This window comes from Phyllopteryx taeniolatus, chromosome 15 (assembly GCF_024500385.1).
Source record: "Phyllopteryx taeniolatus isolate TA_2022b chromosome 15, UOR_Ptae_1.2, whole genome shotgun sequence".
NCBI classification, from domain to species: Eukaryota; Metazoa; Chordata; class Actinopteri; order Syngnathiformes; family Syngnathidae; genus Phyllopteryx; species Phyllopteryx taeniolatus.
In genome coordinates, this window is record NC_084516.1 from 15,812,555 (window position 1) to 15,834,669 (window position 22,115).

Here is a 22,115-nt window from a genome sequence, read left to right on the forward strand (position 1 = left end):
AAAAGAATAAAGTTATCGCAAAAACATTCTTTTGAATAAATTCCTAATATTACGGGTAAAAAATAAATAATTTTGTGGCTGTGGTCCAGTAGGTAGAGTGGGTTGTCCAGTGACCGAAGGGTAGCTGGTTCGAATCCCGATTCCAAATGTCTCCTAATTTGCTCCCAGTGGGCCTTGCACGGCAGCAGTCGCCCATTGGTGTGTGAATGTGAGGCTTTGTAAAGCGCTTTGGGCACTGTGATAGTCTAGATAAAGCGCTATATAAGTGCAGTCCATTTACCATTTATGAGAATAAAGGTAAACTATTACAAGAAAAAATATTCATTTAATGAAAAAACCCATGACATTTTTGGAAAATAAAAACACAAGAAAACAAAACGTTGAAAATAAACCATTTTACAAGAATAAATGTAACATATTACAAAATGAATGAGAAAAATCTTAATTCTTGCAGAGTAGTCTAATTATTAAACGTAAAGTCATGATATTACAAAAGATCTGACATTAAGCTTGGATTATAATGAGAAATTCACCATTTTACATGAATAAAGTAGTATAAGAAAACGTGAAATACCAGCATAAAGTAATTTTACAAATATAAAGGCGTAATATTACCAGAAAAAATATTGTTTTACATTTGTTACCACGTAGATAATAAATCTCATGAAATAAAGGCAGAGAATATGGAAAAGAAAAGTAGGTAAAAAAAAAATACAATCAATTGATAATACTTACATGCCATGGCGAAGGACATGGCGTTCCCAATCAAAATTGTTAGTGAAGCAGCGCCCACAGAACTCGCACGGAAGACGCTTCTCTCCAGAGCTGCTACCACTGCTGCTGCTGCTGCTGCTCGTTGGAGAAGCAAGGACTTCTGGGAAACAGAGTTCAATAGATACTTCAGTATGGCACTGATGTATTAGGTACAGCATTTAGATTGTGAAATATACTTTGATAAGAAACCTTGTGGTGTCGGGCTCTCTTCTTCCGCCTCTTTGAATTCCTCCTCATCCTCTTCTTCCTCTTTGATGCTGCCATCCCTGTCGTTATCCTCCACGCCTCCTCCTTGCTCTTCCGGATGCTCAGTCATCTCCATGCCTTCGTTGTCCTCCACCACAGCCACGCTTTCGTCTACCGCCATTTCCATCAGATCACCCTCTTCCTGTTCCTCGTCTTGCTGCTGCCGCTCATGCTGCTCCTCGTCACTGCTGCTGTTTTCCTTCATGTCCAGCTGGTCCAAGTTGACACGGCCCATCAGCTCAAAGTTCCGGATGACCTGATTGCAACCACAATGTCTCCTTTGAGTTTGACATGCCACTGGAAAATTCTACTTTCACGAGCAAGAGTGAATAATAATTTATCATCTTTGGGCCGTTTTCTTTTCTCAGAAATTAGCTGTCAAACAAAGCCCCTTCAGAAATGTGCAGGAATTAAACCTCTGCAAATTACAAAATGTACAATGTTCCAAAAACAATTATAATTTCTATGAAATTTTTGTTTTGTAACTTTATGAGAACATTACTGCCATTTCATGACTAAAAAAGCTTTGATTTTATGAGCTTTTTAAAATGCAATTTTATGAAAAATGATTTTTTTTTAAAAGTAGTAGTAATAGTCATATCACAAGTACAAATATAACAGTAAATTGGCAATATTACAAGGAAAAACGTAATTTTAGGAGAATACGTTGGAAATTTAAAAAGATTCCTCAGAATACAAACAGTTTCATTTGGTAAGAAAAAAATAATCTTACAAGAATAAAGTAAGGAAGAAAATGAGCGGAAATCCAAATTACGAGGAAAAACACTCACTTTTACTACAATAGACAATTTTTACAAGAATAGCTATAATTTTATGGGAAAATTGCTTAATTTTACAAGAATAGTCAAAATAATACAAGTACAACATAAACACAATTTTACAATCATAAAGTTGGAATATTGGGAGGAAAACTCAAGTTTACGAGAAGATTTAACACTACAATGGACAACCCCATTTGACAAAAAAAGTCTAGTGATGCACCATAATCTCGGCCAGTTTCAGACCAAGAGACTGTTTTCATCGAAATACAACTCCTGGAATAACATCTCATGTATAACATGTCACATGTTCATCACTGATGGCTGCCACACAAAAGTATGTACACATAAGAGTAAATAACCCTTTACTATTGACAAGCAATCCCCTTGAATTGAATTAAAATTGCCTGGGAGGTGACTTTATTACACACACCCCACACTAAATGTTATAAGCATAAATGTTAAAAACACATACATTCAACAAACTACTAGTATCATAAAACAATAACAAAGATGAACATCTTTTTTTACTGTAATAATGAAAATTTGCATGTCGCAATGAATTATGGAAACCGCGTTGCTCATCCCAGCAGCTACTAGCCCAAAGGATGCGTCGCTATTGCCGCCCAACCTCGCTGCTTTCTGCTGTTCGGGGGTGGAATGCTTGTTGCATGCTATTATGCGCCACAGCTACCTACGAGGTAAAGCTAACAAGGCTAAATACAGTATGATACCAAGCCACGGAGGCGAACGTGGGCCTTGCGTCCATTGTCATCGCAGCATAAATACCTAATCATTGCCTCCATGAGAGCAAATAAACTACACATTAAGACAAGTATCGTTAAAATGAAAGAAAATCGGCATAGTTTTATAATTAATTAGCGGGTTTGATTTAGTTTTATATTTTAATTAATGTAAAGTACTGTGTGTTGCATTTTTTGTATGAAAAGTGCTTACAAATAAAGTTTGATTGATTGATAATTCCTTTCAGTGTTTCGGCTTTAGGCTTAGGAGTTCTCAGTGTCAGTTTTGGGCAAGAATTTTCATTTCAGCGCATCGTTAAAAATACATTTTATTCCATTAAAATTGCATGAATAGTCGTAACATTAAGGAAAAAAAAATATTAGGACAAATTATGTATGGAGATTCAAGTTGGAATATGAGGGATCGTAATCAAACTAAATAAACTTTTTTTTTTTAAAGTCATGATATGAGGAAAATGTAATATAAAAATATTGAAAAAGCTAATGAGAATCAAGTTGAACTATTATGAAAGTTATGTCAGAAGATTAGGAGCCATTACTGTAAATTAGTAGAAGTCATGCACATACATTCGCAATAAGACATTCCTTTCCATCCAACATGCACATGGAAGAACAAAAGTGAAGGCATGGGCGTGGATTCTCATGATTCTGACCTTGTGCTCGAGGCGAAGGTGCTCCTCCAGCTGGCTGCGGCGGCTGCTGTCGTAGTAGCACAGCTGGCAGCTGTAGGGTTTGAGCTCGGCGTGCTTGTGCAGGTGCAGCTGCAGGGCGTCGTCGTTGGAGCATGTGAAGGTGCACTTGTGGCAACGGAACACCACGCCTCGGAGGTGACGCGACAGCTTGGAGCGATTCACCTCGAGCGGACCAATGCGCTCCTCTGGTGGAAATAAAAGGACGTTGTCATTAGGTACAACTGCACAATCTCAGGGTACACCCTGGCAGTGGCGATCCTAACATCAATGGCATCATGTATGAGACCCCCCTTTGATGATTGACATGTCATGTGCACCAAGGTTATTAGAGTAAAAGAAAACGAACCAACTACAACTAAAATTCAAAAATAATTTTTGTAAACGAAATAAAATAAAAACTGTTTTAAAAAAATGCTAACTAAAATGACATTACGTTTGCAAAACTAACTAAAACTAACTATAATTATTCATCTCGGTCAATTTTCATGTATGAGCATTAGGCGTTGACTTTAAATGTATTTATTTCGTATGAATATATAGATACAGAACAGATACGGAAGGAAGGTCGAACAGTCCATTGGGAACTGTAGTTCACTTACTGTGTGTTGCCTAGAAGTGACGTTGTTAGCGCCAATGTATTGACGGCTTGGCAGACCAAGTTTTGCAGTAAAGATGACTTTTACGTCAAAGCTGCTTTTGCCGAAAACGGCTAAGACAGCTCCTGACTAGCTTGCGCCTTCACGGAACTCAACGTCGGTTTTTCTTCTTTTGGGGAAATCTCAGCGAAACGGACAACTGCCGTGTCGTAAAATGCCGCTGTTTCCCTTCACGAAAGCCAGATGTGAAAGCAGACAAGGACTTTGTCTCGCTGACACAGCACATGATTGAACTACTGCAACAACAGGACATTTTCACAGAACTACTTTTACAACTTCTAAAAATTTAAAAGCTTTGTCAGATTAATGGTGGACGACTGGTTAGAGCGTGTGCCTCACAGTTCTGATTACCGGGGTTCAATCCCCGGCCCCGTCTGTGTGGAGTTTGCATGTTCTCCCCGTGCCTGCGTGGGTTTTCTCCGGGCACTCCGGTTTCCTCCCACATTGCAAAAACATGCATGCTAGGTTAATTGACAACTCTAAATTGCCCTTAGGTGTGAATGTGAGTGCGAATGGTTTTTTGTTTGTATGTGCCCTGCGATTGGCTGGCACCAGTTTAGGGTGTACCCTGCCTCCTGCCCGATCATAGCTGGGATAGGCTCCAACACGCCCGAAAAAAAAGAACTAATACTGAAAAAAAGCTACCGTATTTTCACGACCATAAGGCGCACTTAATAGTCGGAAATGTTCTCCAAAATGGACGGGTCGCCTTATAATGCGTGCTCTCATGTGCGCAAAATGTAGTTTATTAGTTTTCGGAGACTTTTATTTTGAAATACAATATCAGATCTTCATCAAACCTCTTTTCGTGGAGTCCTTGGTGGTCTGTCACACAGATCTGGACTTGTCTTGCGATACCAATGGGATTATGTTGGGGTGGCTTAGTAGGTAGAACGGGTTCGAATCCCTGCTACGACTGTCCGCATGTCGAAGTGTCCTTGGGCAAGACACTGAACCCTTATTTGCTCCCAGTGGGCCTGGCAGCGCCTCGCATGGCAGCAGTCGCCCATTGGTTTATGAATGTGTGTGTGTGAATGTGAGGCTTTGTAAAGCGCTTTGGGCACCGTGATGATGTAGATAAAGTGCTATATAAGTGCAGTCCATTTACCATTTATTTTTCCGAAGATATCAAATAAACTACATTTCTTAATGTATCTCAAGATTCAAATTAACTTTGCTGGTTGCATTCCTTAACCGAAGAGCACTGACGTCCGTATTATTGGGAAGCTTTTATTTTGAAGGTGGCTTTCGCCGCGAGTTGGCGACCTATTACCGCAATGCCTAGTATGAACAAAATTAGGGGCGGCTGGCTTGACTGCTACTTTACGAGCAGAGGCTGGCTTGACCGCAGTCGAAAACTACACCTACGAAGAGACACGCTTACGAAGCACAGTTTAAACTGCAAGCTATCAGTTACGCGGAGGAACATGGGAATCGAGCAGCCGCGAGAGAATTCAAGCTCAACGAATCCATGGTTCGCAGGTGGAGGAAGAAGGAAAACGAGCTTCGCCAAGTCAAGAAGACGAAGGTGAGTTTCCGCGGACAAAAATGAAAATTACAACACGGAAACAAGGCGAGGTGGCCCGAGTTGGAAGATCAACTCGAGCAATGGATTAATGAACTCCAACTGCTGGACATCGGTCTAAACAGGGCTTTCAAAGTGAAGTTGCGAGCGGCGTGGGAGCGATGGATGACAGATGGCGAACACAGCTTTACTAAGACTAGGAGGCAGCGCCGGGCGAGTTACGCCACAATTTGTGAATGGATTGTGGATGCTTGGGCTAACATGTCTGCTTGCACTGTTGTGCGAGCTTTCGGAAAAGCCGGCATCATTTCTGAGGAGGTGCACGGCAACGAGACCGACTCCGACAATGACGAGAGGGAACCTGGCGTGTTTGATGGAGAACTTGCCCAGCTGTTCATTTCGGATACAGAACATGAGGACTTTGATGGATTTGTGGATGAGGATTGATCAAAAAATAACACGAGTACATACATACAAGTATGTATGTATGTACAAGGAGTACACACTTCAATAAAGTACAACCGAACTCAGTTTTGGTCCCGCTGCCTTTTTAAAAACATTGTTTTAGCGTGCATGCATGCTACCGTATGTTTTAAGATAGCGTATGTTTTACCAAGCCTGCGCCCAATAATACGGTGCGCCTTACGTATGTGTTAAATACCAAAATAGACCCCGTAACTGAGCGTGTGCCCTATGGTTGTGGAAATATGGTACATTAAAATGAAGCATTTTTGAAAAAATAAAAACTGTGTGTGTGCTTTTATATTACACAGTACAACTGAACTATTCTTTAAAAAAAAAAATCAAAATAAAAAAAATATTCTTGTAAATTAAAAAAATGTACTGTACATGAAAAGTAAAAAAATAAAAAATAAACTAAAAACTACCGTACTGGATTTTAGCGAATAGTGTAAATAAGCTGCTGCATAGCTACAAGCTTCATTCTAAATAATATGTTTGATTGTTTTTCATCTTTTAATGTTGTAAATTTTAATTGTATTTAACTTAGTGATTCTTTTGCCTACCAATACTGGTATTGGTAGGCAACACTTTGAGAGTTACTATTAGACAATAGAAAACCATTTTACGTAGCATTTTTACATTTTTTTATTCAGGAGCATGTTGTCAACCCCCCAGCAATGCCACCCAGTGTAGCTGCACAAAACGCATTGTGTGAATGAGGCCCATTGTGAATGTATTGTCAATGGCGGTTTGCTGCTTGCAAATCATAAGCCGATTTATTAACGGAACTAAACCCAAAACATTTTTTGCAAGAATATGTATGTGCCACTACTAGTCTAAACATGGCATTGTGACTGATATTGCGTTTGTGAAATAAGAATTTAACATTGATTTATTAATCTTCATCTATTTAAGGGGCTGTCATGTTTGGCAATTTCGCGCTCTGCTGTTGATCGAAATTATTGGCTATTTCGACCTCCATAGAGTGACTCTCTAACATGGACTTGGTATAAAAGTGTCAACTTTCATTTAAAAAAAAAATGCGAAATGCGATCCACTCGGTTTCGACCATGTCGCGGAGTGTGCGGCAGGCTTAATAGTTAATATGTTTAACTATAATTTGAAATGACCCACACGGAAGTGTGCTGAGACAGGTTGTGTACCTCTGTGCAGTACAATGTGGTCAATCATACTGCTCTTGTATTTGGTGTGGTAGAGACAGAGAGGGCAGCGAAGGTCTTTCTGGACGTCCTCTGGCACGTTGTTGTTGTTGTTGTTGTGGCCTGCCTCCACGTGCAAGGTGAACGTATTCCTATGAACATTAGCAGCTCTGTTAACACACACATCTCTCTCCGACTTCAATTATTCAGCATAGAGGTGTCTCACTTGTAGCAGGTGAAGAAGGAGCAGTCCTTGCACTTAAAGAGCTTCTTGCCACCGTGGCGGTCCCGGTAGTGTCGCCGCAGGCTCTGCATGTAGCCTGAGCTGAACTCACAGAACTCACAGGTGAGGATGCTGTCGGGCCGATGGTCGCCGGGAGACACGTGACTGCGAGAGGCGATCTGATAATGGCTGAGCTGCTCGCGGACGTCAGCTGGCTCCCAGTATGACGCGTCTGAAAGATGAGCAGTCTCTGATATTAAATGCTGCACAGACCATTAAAATTTAAATATATTTTTTTCATTATTTGAGTCCCACTTTATGTGCAGTCAGATTATAGTGGCACAATATTCATATTCACTATATAGAGTGATAGGATTACATGAACAAAGTCAAAAATATTACAAGAAAAAATTTTGCAGTAATAAATGTTACACAAAAATAAAGTATTCACACATTTTTTTTTTTTACAAGAATAAAGTCTAAACCTAAAGGTTTATTTTACGTGAAAACAATGTACAAGAATAATGTATGAATATTACAAGTAATATGACTATTCTTATCAAAACAACTTTATTTCAAGGTAATTTTTTACTAAAATCTCCCCTCAGGCAGGTAGTGACTTTATGTATTTGTATTTCATACAATTAATTGAATTTAACTGAAAAGGAGAATTGTTTTTTATAATACTCATATTATTAAAAGAAAAAATGAGGGCATCTATGCGGGTATAATATTAAAGCAAAAAATATATATATTTACAAGAATAAATTTGCAATTACAAATTATTAGGGGAAAACAGGGTAATTAAAAAAAAACACTAAATGTGAGAAAATACAAATAGTTTCAATTTTAGTTTAATTTTGATAAGAATAGAGTCAAAACGTATTACGAGAAAAAACTGATAATTTCTGATAACAATGTAGTATTAAAAGAAAAAGAATAAAGTCGGGATATTACAGCATTTCTCAGTTGCTAAAAGCCTATTGTGTTAACTAATTGCTCCTGAACCCACTTCTGAACAGCACTTTTCGCCAAGACACAAAACTTGTGAACATATTTGCAGCCACTTAAAACACACTTCGCGCTCTGATGCACTTATCCTGCATGATAAGCACAGTGAAACTGAAAGCACAGGTGTCTCTACATAAACACAGCAACTCAAAATTGATCACACTTGTGGCTAATGATGTGAAGAAACCAATATAAGACAGTTGAGTGAACACTGGTTGTTTAAAGTTTCACTATGGATAGAGACAATGCGAGACAGAGGCAGAGTAAGGGGTAGTCAAGGAGGTATAACACAAGGAAGAATTACGTATTTGCAGAGTAAGAGGTAGTCAAGGTATAACACAAGGAAGAATTACGTATTTCAGATTAAATACGGACAACTTTCATAGACCACATTCTTCTCTACAGATTGACGAGGGAAGCAGCAATGCAGCGAGTGCAGGACTTATGAAGATTCAGAGACGTGAACAATTGCACAAACAAACAAATTTCTAAATTTTGTTTGATTTCTCAGTCTGGCACCAATATATTGGACATGACATGTAAATGACAGTTGAGCATGCCTTTATTTCTGAATATTGTGGGCGGTGTTTTAGATTAGTAGGCATTTGGATTGAATCGATATCATATTGTGGTAAATGAACAATTCTCAAGCCACATCATCATGTATTCACTCTTAATGCTTATTTTAAACATCATTTTAAATATCAATCACATGCGCATACATCCCACTTGGGTGAGCCATCGATCCCAGTGCGGGTGTGGCTGAGCAAACCTGCACGTACTTCATTCGTTCTCTCAAGCGCGCTAATGTGAGTGAGAGAGCTATCTTCTCGCCCGACTTTGAGGCTCAGACACATCAATAAATAAACCACTGTGACACTAATAGAATATCTATCCACCTGAAAAATGCACCATTCAGCACTCAAGAGTTTGCAGGAACATGCAGGAAAGATACAATGCGGTTCAGCTTTCACTCTTACAATGCTTGCTTGCTCTAACAGGAAAGGTGGAGAATTTCAACATAAATCAAACATGCCTTATGGAGATGAGGATATATCTATCTATCTATCTATCTATCTATCTATATAACACACACACACACATATACAGACAGACAGATCGATATATAGACGGATAGATGATATGATTGCGAAACTATATAAATGTTTAATCGCTTCGTCATATGATTGATTACACAATAAATTGATGGATAACTAGTTTTTACAATCAGAAGTCAGGATAATGGTTTATTCAGGTAATTGTAAAAAAGGATTTGCTAACAAAAAAATGCTTAACATTATTATTCATTTTGGCACAGATTTGAGCAAGAATCATGTAAGTTGACGTACATGATTTGCTTGCAGATAAAATGATGTGGCAGGCGGTATCTGGCCCCCGGGCCTTGAGTTTGACACCTGTGCTCTATGTCATATTTCATTTGTTCTAATGTCAATCCCTTGCTTACCGGTCTCACAAATGCCATACCTTCCGGAGTCAAGGGGCTGTGCTCCGCGTTCGTGGTCAGTCGGGTGGGGGTCCTGAGGGCAGCGTGAGCGGCTTGCGTGGCAGCCCGCAGTTTGGGGAGGGTGAGGGCCTCGCCGTGGTCTCGCAACGAATGCTCCTTCAGCTGGCTGATGGTCATGGAGGAAAAGGGGCAGGACAAGCACTTGTATGTGTGCTGCTCGCCTAATGGGGGACAAATACAACGTAAAATATTACAATATACAGAGACGTATTCTTACAATATGTAACAGTCATGTGCGAGTAGATGACGCTGCAAATGTATCTACAGTTTTTCCACAAATAGTGTCCAGGGGCATTTTTATCTGTCCACTGCAGATGGGCTAGGTGTAGAGAATTCTTTTTGAATACTATTAAACATTATGTATTCCAATTTATGTCAAGTACAAGTGGGGTTAACAAAATAAATGTAATGCAAAAGGGGCAAAAAAATAAATAAAAATTGGTGCATACTTCTCAAACAAAAACATGAACATGCACAACCCTGTGGAGTGACCACAAATCAGTCTACCGGAATGCTAATCCTCCTTTAATAAAACTCTACATAATGTAATAAAACCAAGTAGAGAAACTCCGTTACAACGTGCCGTTTTATTTATTTGCTGCTGTTTTGGTTAGCAATCTTGTTCGAATGGGCTCAATAGTTAACTGCTTCTTTCTTATGGAAAAATGGTGTCTATGAACTGAGGTAAGTACACTTCAGGCTTTTTTTTTTTTTTTTCCTTAAATGGGGAAAAAAGGGAGGCAGATATCACAGTGATCATTGTCACAGATCACGGTATCAAAGGTTCTAGGTTTGAATCTTGCTTGAGGACTCCCCGTTTTTTTGTGGCTTTTCTCTGTGTACTCTGGGTTTCTCTCTCAGTCCAAAAATGCATGCATGTTAAGTTCAGGAACACTCCAAATTGTTGTTTGTCTAGTGCTCTGCGATTGACAGGCAACCAGTCCAAAGGTGTACCCCTCGCCTTGCCCCAAAGTCAGTTGGGATAGGATCCAGCCTGCAGGAAATGAATAGTTGGATGGAAAAGGGAGGCATCTACTTGAGGGAACAGTTTACCAAGTGGATTATTCACCAACCATTACAGCCACTAGTTGTGCAAATACACTATATTATCCATTGTGGATTCAAATGAGTATAAAAAATAAGACACTGTTTTCCTTCAGTCTCTATTGTATATTGATATTATTTAGGCCTATTATTTATACACAGTGGGTACGGAAGGTATTCACACCCCCTTAAATTTATCACTGTTATATTGCAGCCATTTTCTAAAATCATTTACGTTCTATTTTTTCCCCTCATTAATGTACACAAAGCACCCCATATTGATAGAAAAATACTGAATTGTTGAAATATTTGCAGATTTATTAAAAAAGAAAAACTGAAATATCACACAGCCATAAGTATTCAGACCCTTTGCTGTGACACTCATATTTAACTCGGGTGCTGTCGATTTCTTCTGATCATCCTTGAGATGGTTCTACACTTTCATAGGAGTCCAGCTGTTTTTGATTATACTGATTGGACTTGATTAGGAAAGCCACACACCTGTCTATATAAGACCTTAAAGCACACAGTGCATGTCAGAGCAAATGAGGTCAAAGGAACTGCCTGAAGAGCTCAGAGACAGAATTGTGGCAAGGCACAGATCTGGTCATGGTTACAAAAAAAAATAAAATCTGCTGCACTTAAGGTTCCTAAGAGCACAGTGGCCGCCATAATCCTTAAATGGAAGACGTTTGGGACGACCAGAACCCTTCCTAGAGCTGGCCGTCCGGCCAAACTGAGCAATCGGGGGAGAAGAGCCTTGGTGAGAGAGGTAAAGAAGAACCCAAAGATCACTGTGGCTGAGCTCCAGAGATGCATTCAGGAGATGGGAGAAAGTTCAAGAAAGTCAACCATCACTGCAGCCCTCCACCAGTCGGGGTTTTATGGCAAGTGGCCCGACGGAAGCCAGCTAAAATAATAAAGGAGTGGCTTCAGAACAACTCTGTGAGTGTTCTTGAATGGCACAGCCAGAGCCCTGACTTAAACCCAAGTGAGCAACTCTGGAGAGACCTGAATTTGGCTGTCCGCCAATGTTCGCCAGCCAACCTGACAGAACTGGACACAGACAGAACTGCAAGGAGGAATGGCAGACGATCCCCAAATCTAGGTGTAAAAAACTTGCATCATTCCCAAAAAGACTCATGGCTGTATTAAATCAAAAGGGTGCTTCTACTAAATACTGACCAAAGGGTCTGAATACTTATGGTTGTGTGATATTTCAGTTTTTCTTTTTTAATAAATCTGCAAAAAGTTTTTTTCTTTCAATATGGGGTGCTGTGTGTACATTAATGAAGGAAAAAAAACAAAAAAAACAAATGATTTTAACAAATGGCTGCAATATAACAGTGAAAAATTTAAGGGGGTCTGAATATTTTTCATGCCCACTGTATACATATGACCATAATGTGTTTGCACGTGTATATTTACCGGTGTGCGTCTTGTGCAGGTGGCTCTTCAAGCGGCTCACGTAGGCAGACTTAAAGGGACATAATTTGCACTTGAAAGGTTTGTGGTGGCCGTGGTGAGACTGCATATGTCTGTCCAGACTGGTGTTGAGAGAATAAGGAGACGAGACATAAAAATGTTAAAACTATAACAAAAGGGATGGAAGCTAAAATGACAGGAATCGAGCACCACTATGGTTCTTCCACTGAGTACAGAGCATGGAGCTGAGGTGGTGGAAAAGAGTGGGAACTCATCTACCCACCATCCCCTGGTGGGAGTGCCTGTGGGGACGCTGGCTGTGTTTTGAATGCCAGCCTGCCTCGGTGGCATGGGAGTGCAGCCTGTTTCTAGGTCAGTGCACACAGTATACAGGGGGGATTACACCTGACTCTCAGTCGTGCTCGCTCCATGTCTGATGGATATATATAAAAAGTGTCCGACTCCCATTGCTAGATTTAATTTTTAAAGTTTAAAATTAATATGAAATACTAAAAAAATTGAGTAAGTACAAATCTAATAAATCAGAGCTAATTTTTAAAATGTAAAAAAATATCGAAATAATGAAATTTACATTTATTTAAAAAATTTGAAATTAGCTCTTTTTTATTTTTATTTTTAATACATCCAAATTATTTCATTTAAAACTGTACTGTAAATTAAATAAATTGACTTTTTAAAAGGTAACAAAATCTAAATAATAAATCATGAATAAACATTGAATTAAATTTATTTTAAACAAATCAGATCTACCGAAAAAATAAAATGAATTTAAATAAAAGTACATAAACATTAAAAACAGTAAATAAATAATTTTATAATAACTTTCAATTAGATCTCTACAGATGCTGCTCCAACTCACTTGTGTCTGAAGGGTGAGACAAACTGGCAGTACTGACAGCTATACTTGTCTTCCCTGATGATCATGGCCATGGCCGAGTGACTCCTCTCGTGGGAGCGGAGGCCCTGCATAGACATGAAGACCCGGTCGCACTGGCCGCACGGGTGGCCTCCCGTCGCCAGCCTTTGCTTCAACGTCGAGGACCTCCCTTCGATGGCATCCAACTCTGGTTCAGGTGTCTCTGTGGAAACGGCGGAAGAAGCTGCAGGGAGCGAGGCGAGGCCTTTTGTAGCATTTTTGGGTCTCTCGTTTCCTGCTCCATCCTTCTCCACATCACCGTTAACCAGTCTCTCTGAAGGCATGGTGAGGGCCACCTCACTGACTTCCTGCTGTAAAATAAAGATTTTTACCTCAGTTTATTCTGTCTTTGAAAAATTTATATTTGCTCAGTCCTATGCTACAATGAAGCACAACTAAGGCCAAAGGTTCTCAACGTGAACTCTGTGGTCTAGACTTGACCCAGATGCTTCTCTACTCCTTTTGACCATCCATTCATCAATTTTGTACCACTTATCCTGTTCAGGGTCACAGTTCATCTGAAGACTATCCCAGTTGATTTTGGGAAATATTCTGGGCACAACTTGGACGGCTCACCAGTCATTCATAGGGCACATAGACAATCAAAGTGTTCAACTACCCTAACATGCATGATTTTGGCGTGTAGGAGGAAGCTGGACTACCTGGAGAAAACCCATGCAAACACAGGAATATCATGTAGACTCCATATAGAAAGGCAACGATTTGAACCTGGATCCTTTTGACTTCAAGGCGAAGACCACCACAACTTAATCAAATTGTTTGTTCAGAGTAGCTTTGTGACTAAGTGCGTGGGTGTGCGCAAGGTCCAGGCACAAGGCGGTGCGAAGATCCTCTGAGTCGTTGCATGTGTCATTATTGTTCAGTGAATAAAATGCCTTTTAGGGGTGCCTACAGTGGGCCAAAAAGTATTTAGTCAGCCACCAATTGTACAAGTTCCCACACTTAAAAAGATGAGAGGCCTGGGGGGGTGGGTATTTAGGGGGAAGCCACAAAATCACATTGTTGACATCTGATTTTTAAAGAATTATGGTGCAAAATAAGTATTGGTCAATAACAAAAGTTCATCTCAATACCTTGTTATTAAACTTTTGTTGGCAATGACTGAGGTCAAACATTTTCCGTCTTATTGTTTTCACACACTGCTGCTGGTATTTTGGCCCATTCTTCCATGCAGATCTCCTCTAGAGCCGTGATGTTTTGTGGCTGTTGCTGGGCAACACAGACTTTCAACTCCCTCCAAAGATTTTCTATGGGGTTGAGATCTGGAGACTGGCTAGACCACTCCTGCACCTTGAAATGCTTCTTACAAAGCCATTCCTTTGTTGCCCGGGCAGTGTGTTTGGGATCATTGTCATACTGAAAGACCCAGCCACGTTTCATCTTCATGGCCTTTCTGATAAGAGGTTTTCATTCAAAATCTCACGACACAGGTCCCCATTCATTCTTTCCCTTACACGGATCAGTCGTCCTGGTCCTTTGCAGAAAAACAGCCCCAAAGCATGATGTTTCCACCCCCATGCTTCACAGTAGGTATGGTGTTCTTTGGATGCAACTCCGCATTCTTTCTCCTCCAAACACGACAAGTTGAGTTTTTACCAAAAAGTTCAATTTTGGTTTCATATGACATTCTCACAATCCTCTTCTGGATCATCAAAATGCTCTACCAAACTTCAGACAGGCCTGGACATGTACTAACTTAAGCAGGGTGACACGTCTGGCACTGCAGGATTTGAGTCCCTGGTGGCGTAGTGTTTTATTGATGGTAGCCTTTGTTACTTTGGTCCCAGCTCTCTGCATGTCATTTACTAGGTCCCCCCGTGTGGTTCTGGGATTTTTGCTCACCGTTCTTGTGATCATTTTGACCTCATGGGGTGAGATCTTGCGTGGAGCCCCAGATGGAGGGAGATCAGTGGTCTTGTATGTCTTCCATTTTCTAATAATTGCTCTCACAGTTGATTTCTTCACACCAAGCTGCTTACCTATTCCAGATTCAGTCATCCCAGCCTGGTGTAGGTCTACAATTGTGTTTCTGGTGTCCTTTGACAGCTCTTTGGTCTTCACCATAGCGGAGTTTGGAGTGTGACTGTTTGAAGTTGTGGACGGGTATCTTTTATACTGATGAGTTCAAACAGGTACCATTAATACAGGTAACGAGTGGAAGTTACAAGTCTGTGAGACAGAAATACTTATTTTCCACCATAATTTGTTTTTGTCTCTCATAGGTGAGGTATACCTATGATGAAAATTACAGGCCTCTCTCATCTTTTTAAGTGGGAGAACTTGCACAATTGGTGGCTGACCAAATACTTTTTTGCCCCACTGTAGAGACCCCTGGAAAGCTCCCCCAAAAATATTCCCCCTACACCGTTTTCACCGATTGACACAAAATTAGGTGGGCAAGTCCCCAAGCCTGTAATGAACAGGAAGCCGTTTTGAGCCAATTCCAGGGCTTGAATTTTGACGAATTGCTACGGAATTCGATCAAATGAGCCCCAATCATAAGAAGTCAAGCCAGATGGCCAACGCTAAACCTTTTTACATACAGTGGTATAAAAAAGGGTTTGCCCCTTTCCTTATTTGTTTTTTTCTCCATATTTGTCACATTTAAATGTTTCTGATCGTCAAACAAATATAAATGTTAAGTCAAAGACAACAAGTACATACAAAATGCAGTGTTTAAATGGTTATTAAGGAAGAAAAAAATCCAAACCTTCTTGGCCCTGTGTGAAAAAGTGGGCAAAAATGGCCTACATGGCAGAGTTCCAAGACGAAAACCACTGCTGAGCAAAAATAAAAATAAGGCTCGTCTCAATTTTGCCAGAAGACATCTTGATGATCCCCAAGACCTTTGGGAAAATACTCTGTGGTCTGACGAGACAAGAGTTGAACCTTTTGAAAAGTGTGTGTCCCATTACATCTGGTGTAAAAGCAACACCGCATTTCAGAAAAAGATCATCATACCAACAGTAAAATATGGTGGCTGTAGTGTGATGGTCTGGGGCTTTTTTTCTGCTTCAGGACCTGGAAGACTTGCTGGGATAAATGGGACTATGAATTCTGCTGTTTACCAAAAAATCCTGAAGGAGAATGTCCGGCCAAACACACTAGCAAGTGTACCTGTGAATGGCTGAAGAAAAATAAAATGAAGACTTTGGAGTGGCCGAGTCAAAGTCCTGACTTGAATCCTATTGAGATGCCGTGGCATGACCTTAAAAAGGCCTTTCATGCTCGAAAACAATGTGGCTGAGTCTGTGGGGATCCCCCGGCCCCCCGCAGAGTTGTGTGCACAGTCAAAACTACAAAAAAAAAAACATCTGCAATTTACTGCAAGGTGTTTTCTAAAGTTATACGTGAAATGAAATATCAACGTTTGGGCAGACAGTGCCAGACAAATACTACAATACATGAAAGCTGTTTTTTTTTGTTCGTCTAAATGTAAACATGAGTAGCGCGCCGTTTCCTTCATAATAACGACAACCTTCCCAACATAGCCGCCATGTAGGCACGCCAATCAACCGGGCTGGCTTATCTAGTGTTAATACCTATGCCCAGGAAGCCCAATAGAAGACATTGTGTGAGGTCATGTGACTTTGTGTCGTTTGATTGGTGAACAAGACTTGAACGTCACTAGCGCTTAAATTGGAATGGCGCAAACAGCATGCGATGCGGAAGTCGAAGTCATAGTCTCGCACATGAAATAGTTGATAAATTAAGCAATAATTGATAAATAAAAGTAGCGAGCGACATTTAGATCATTGTAACTGAGTAAAAGTACTTCTTAACAGCAGAAGCGACGGAAGTGTTTTTTCTGGTCTCGTCAACTCCTGTGACTTATCCAAAGCAGGTCCCGAGCGCACAGGGGAACCTCAGCCCAATGTTCTCGGATATTAGTCCGCTGCGCAGTAATATTCAGAAATGTGGAATGTGGAATGGATCTAGCTGCCAGAGTTCAAGGAGTATGAAAGAGTCTATGACGATGACGGCAAACCCCCCAGGAAAAACTCATCAGATCTCGACGATTCACGTAAATGGCCTATTTTGAATTCAAAACGGCAAATTTCGCCAAAAGGCGACTGATTTGTATCTATGTGAACTTATGTGCTAACCCGTCCGCCGCTGTGATTCAAAATTGTGAAGCTTTTTTGCCTATGCCACTTAATGTGAGCGGCGCATGGTATCATTCCGATGATAATTTTGAGTCACTGCCATGGAAAAAGGGGAATGCAAGGGCCGATTTATTGCTAGTTGTAGCACATTTTATTATTCATCAAAAATCAATCATCATGTTTTAATACTATAAATTCTGTGTACATTCTCAGTCATCCAGGTCATGGTAATCCACAAAGTTGAATCAAGCCAACTGGACTGTTCTTGTTTCAGGAGGACGTTTCACCTTTAATCCAAAAGGCTTCTTCAGTTTTCTTCTTCAGAAATGAATCCTTTTGGATTAAAGGTGAAACATCTTCCACAAACAAGAACAGTCCATTTGCATTGATTCAACCTTTGCGGAATACTATAAATTGAATCTTCATTTTATTTGACAGTCAGGCAAAACTAGAGCGAAAGCTCGGAGGTGCATAGACCATTAACCTAACCTAACATACCTTTTCAGTCAGGCACAGTTACTGCCATACCTTTTTTTATTATTATTGTTTCATATTCATGTTTATCATTCAAATATTTATTATAATTATGACGAGTACTGCATTAACGTATGTTAGTAATAGATTCTAGTAACAGCAGATTCTGACTAAGAATTTGGGTTATGTTACCGCCGTAGTAGCGAAACTGTCGTAAACCGAGGCCCCCTGTGCATAGTTTACATTGAAGGGCAAGAAGACAAGCATGCAGCAAAACATCTGAACTTCTGTAGATACTACATCTGAAACCACTGTCTCTTAATCCTTATTCAGGTGTTGTGTGCCAAACTTCTTTTGATTTCAGCCTGTTGGCAAGAGGGCAATGTTTTTCCATCTATTTCCATCTCTCCTCATCTTCTGCAGAGGCTTTCTGCGGCTGTCACAAGGCGATGGACAATCACCATGAGTTGTTTTACACCCTCAATGAGGCGCATAGATGTTTGTGGAAAGGCCTGACCCTGTACTTCGTGCAGCCATAAAATGTGGCATCTCCACAGTGAACCTAGCCATAGAGTCTGTAAAATGAATCACCTGAGGAGGAGGAAGGTTCTTCAAAAAGCATAACTGAAACTGTAGCTACAGTGCAGTGTGCTGATTGACAATTAAGTCCATTAATGTCCTCCGTTTGGTTAGAGCGTTGGATCCTCAGGCCCATTCCCAGTCTCCCCAGAATACTAATGCTCCAATGGATACCCGACCGCTATCCTAAAAGTAATGGCTCACAATCTCTCCGTTCTCCTCCCTCTCGTGTTGTCTCGAGGGGAAGCTGGCAGCCGCCGCCTCCACTAGCGAAACGGAATGGGGAAGAACAAGATGCACGCATCAAGAGAAGCAGATCACGGGGAACCGATAAGTGCGCTATGGCGGTGAAGTCAGAAAGACTGTCAAGGCTTTAAAATGACAGTTGCACCAAATCCAGAAAAACAGAGTCAACAGTAATATGTTTATGTAACTTTTTAGAAACAAACTTCTAAATTCACACAGAAACCTTGCAAGACCTTAGGCAAGCTCATCAGACGCAGCTGCATTCAAATGTTTCCCTTTGGCTTTTTTGTGTGACACAACTTGAAAAAGTAACTTAGCTACTTTACCAATTACTTGAGCTTAAAAGCAACTTGTTACTTTACTGATTACTTGATTTTAAAAGTAACTAAGGTAGAAAAAAGTAACTAGTTAATTTCAGCAGCTGCCAAGTGGATGGAATATCACTTATTCACAGTACAAAAAAAGCATTAACTTAACCGTCCCCATTACTTGGTAATGTACACCACACAAGTTACAGAATGATGTCAACCAGGAACTTAAATATTAGTGCAGGTTGAAGCCACATTAAATGAGAAACTTAATGCAGACTTGACATCCCAACACAGTACAGTAAGTACCTAAAGGTAAACAAGCATACCTTTCTCAGTACACTTCTCTAAAGACTTCACTGATAGATGGATGCCAATTGTGGTCCATGAAGGCAACTGTCTGTGTGTGCGTGCGTGCACATAAACGTGAAAGTGACACACACACACACACACACACACACACACACACACACACCATTGCTCCGACCATCGTAATTTTGATACGAAGAGCGAGAAAAGGTGACAAAATTACGCAACTGTGTAACTAGCAAAGCTGTGGTTGATTGATGGGGGGGAGAAGCACTTACATACGTGACGTCAGCCGTGCAGCGCGTTAAACCAGCTCACAGTCCAGAATACAGTTGAAAGTTCTCACTTTTTATCATAAATATAATTTAAGTATTGTAAGTCCTTCAGTGAGTCAGTCCTTATTGTATGATGATTTAGCACCGCGTACTTCGGAATGAATAATTAACCCTCAAAGCATTGCGCGCTTAACACGCTAGTAAAACTGTATTCTTAATGTGTAACTCCTCCCACATTCCAAAAACATGCATGGTAGGTTAAGTCAAGATTCAAAATTGTCCATAGGTCTGAATGTGAGTGCAAATGGTTGTTTGTCTATACTGTATGTTGCCTGTAATTGGGCTTGGGACCAGCCCCAGACCCTAATATAGAAAATGGATTGATGGATGAAGACAATAACTGGACTTGGGCGTAAATCACTTGTCTACACTTCATGTTTAATTTTATTTGTAGAGCGTCAGAGGATCCAGCCAAGTATTGACCCGAAAAGAAATTACAAACCAAATTCCAATGAAGTTTGGACGTTGTGTAAAATGTAAATAAAAACGGAATACAATAATAAACAGCAAATCCTTTTCAACCTATATTCAATTGAAGAGATGAGAATGTTCAAAACTGATACTTGTTTTGTTGTTGTTTTTTGCAAATATTGACTCATTATTGACTCAGGGGCATGTTTAGCACTGTGTTACATCACGGTTCCATTTAACAACACTTAATAAGCATTTGGGAACTGAGGGCACTAATTGTTGAAGCTTTGTAGGTGGAATTCATTCCCATTCTTGTTTGATGTAGCACTTCAGTTGCTCAACAGTCCAAGGTCTCTGTTGTCATATTTTGCGCTTCCTAATGAGACACATTTTCAATGCAGACAGGTCTAGACTGCTGGCAGGCCAGTCTAGTACTCGCACTCTTTTACTACAGAGCCACTCAGTTGTAACACATGCAGAATGTGGCTTCGCATTGTCTTCCTGAAATAAGCAGGGACGTCCCTTAAAAATAAAAAATGCTTGGATTGCTTCAAAACCCGTTTGTACCTTTCAGCATTAATGGTGCTTTCACAGATATGCGAATTACCCATGCCATGAGCACTCACACACCCCCATACCATCACAGTTGCTGGCTTTTGAACGTTGTACTGATAACAATCCGGAGTGTTTTTTCTTCTTTGGTGGGGAGGACGCGACGTCCACAACTTCCAAAAATGGTTCGAAATGTGAACTCATCAGACCACAGCACACATTTCCACTTTGGATCAGTCCATCTCAGATGAGCTCGGGCCCAGAAAAGCCGGTGGCGTTTCTGGGTGTTGTTGATATATGGCTATTGCTGTGCATGGTAGAGTTTTAACTTGGATTTGTTGATGTAGCGACAAACTGTTTTACCTGAGCCCATGTGGCAATATCCTTTACACAATGATGCCGGTTTTTAATGCAGTGCTGCTTTAGGGATCGAATGTCAAGGGGATTCAATGTTGGTTTTTGGCTTTGGTGCTTACATGAGGATTTCTAGAGATTATATGAATCTTTTGATGATGAACCATAGATTATAAAATCCCTAAATCTCTTGCAATTGTACGTTGCGAAACGGTCCTAAATTGTTGACTATTTGCTCGCACAGTTGTTCACAAAGTGGTGAACCTCAGCCCCCCCTTAAGTTTGTGAACAACTGAGCCTTTCAGGGATATTTCTTTTATACCCTATCATGACACTCATCTGTTTCCAATCAACCTATTCACCTGTGTAATGTTCTAAACTGTTTTTGAGCATTCCTCAACAGTCTGTTGTTGCCCCTGTCCCAGCTTTTTTGAATGTGTTGCAGGCATCAAATTAAAAAATATAGAATATTTGAAAAAAATAAATAAATAAAATCATCAGTACATTCAATATCTTGTCTTTGTAGTTCATTCAATTGAATTTAGATCGAACACGATTTGCAAATCATTGTATTCAGTTTTTATTCACATTTTATACAACGTCCCAACTTCATTTATTTGGGATTTGTAAAAAGGCAGTAGACCTTTTTAAGCACCTGCATATTTAACAATAACTCAACCTGTTGACATTTTGCCTCATCCTGGCTTATTCAGGTTACACACATACCGATAATCTTTTCCATCGTTCCGATCAAAGTCAACGAAGGAAGGCCAGCTCCTCGGATTTTGTTAATTATTATCCTGCGCGATTATCCTGTAGTGTAGGGTATGTTAAAAGTGATTTTTCCCCGAGGATCTGCTTGGAAACCACTTGGGCCAATTATTGCATATGTTAAACCTATTCAATATTTAGCCGTGTGTGTGTGTGTGTGTTCAACAAAGAGTTGGGCTCAGCCACGGGCCAATTAGGAAGCAATTTGACGCTAGCGCTGTTGCCACGAATAAACAACTGGTTGTGTTGTGTTCTTGTACAACAAAAATAAAGACAAGAGTTTGCAACCATAACTTAGTTACCAGATAAACTAACACTTAGCCCAACTTCACCTATTATTCTTTGTATTTTCCATCAGTGTGGATGCCCTGTGGCATCATGCTATCTCTCACAGGTCAGCGATATCTGGTTTAGAGGAGAAGACTT

General features: G+C 40.2%; 1 protein-coding gene across 2 annotated transcripts in view; it reads right to left on the reverse strand.

Annotated features, from left to right (window-relative positions):
* The window catches only part of znf462 (zinc finger protein 462), a 69,903-nt gene that overhangs the window by 1,075 nt on the left and 46,713 nt on the right, over positions 1–22,115 (reverse strand). The window contains exons 5-12 of one of the 2 annotated variants that reach the window (XM_061800007.1): positions 13,167–13,531; positions 12,290–12,408; positions 9,778–9,978; positions 7,285–7,513; positions 7,062–7,210; positions 3,217–3,440; positions 964–1,276; positions 736–874 (exon numbers count right to left, since the gene is read on the reverse strand). In XM_061800007.1, coding sequence (XP_061655991.1) covers positions 736–874; positions 964–1,276; positions 3,217–3,440; positions 7,062–7,210; positions 7,285–7,513; positions 9,778–9,978; positions 12,290–12,408; positions 13,167–13,531 — 1,739 coding nt within the window. Of the gene's footprint in view, positions 1–735; positions 875–963; positions 1,277–3,216; positions 3,441–7,061; positions 7,211–7,284; positions 7,514–9,777; positions 9,979–12,289; positions 12,409–13,166; positions 13,535–22,115 lie in introns of both variants that reach the window. The other variant, XM_061800006.1, reaches the window with a different exon arrangement.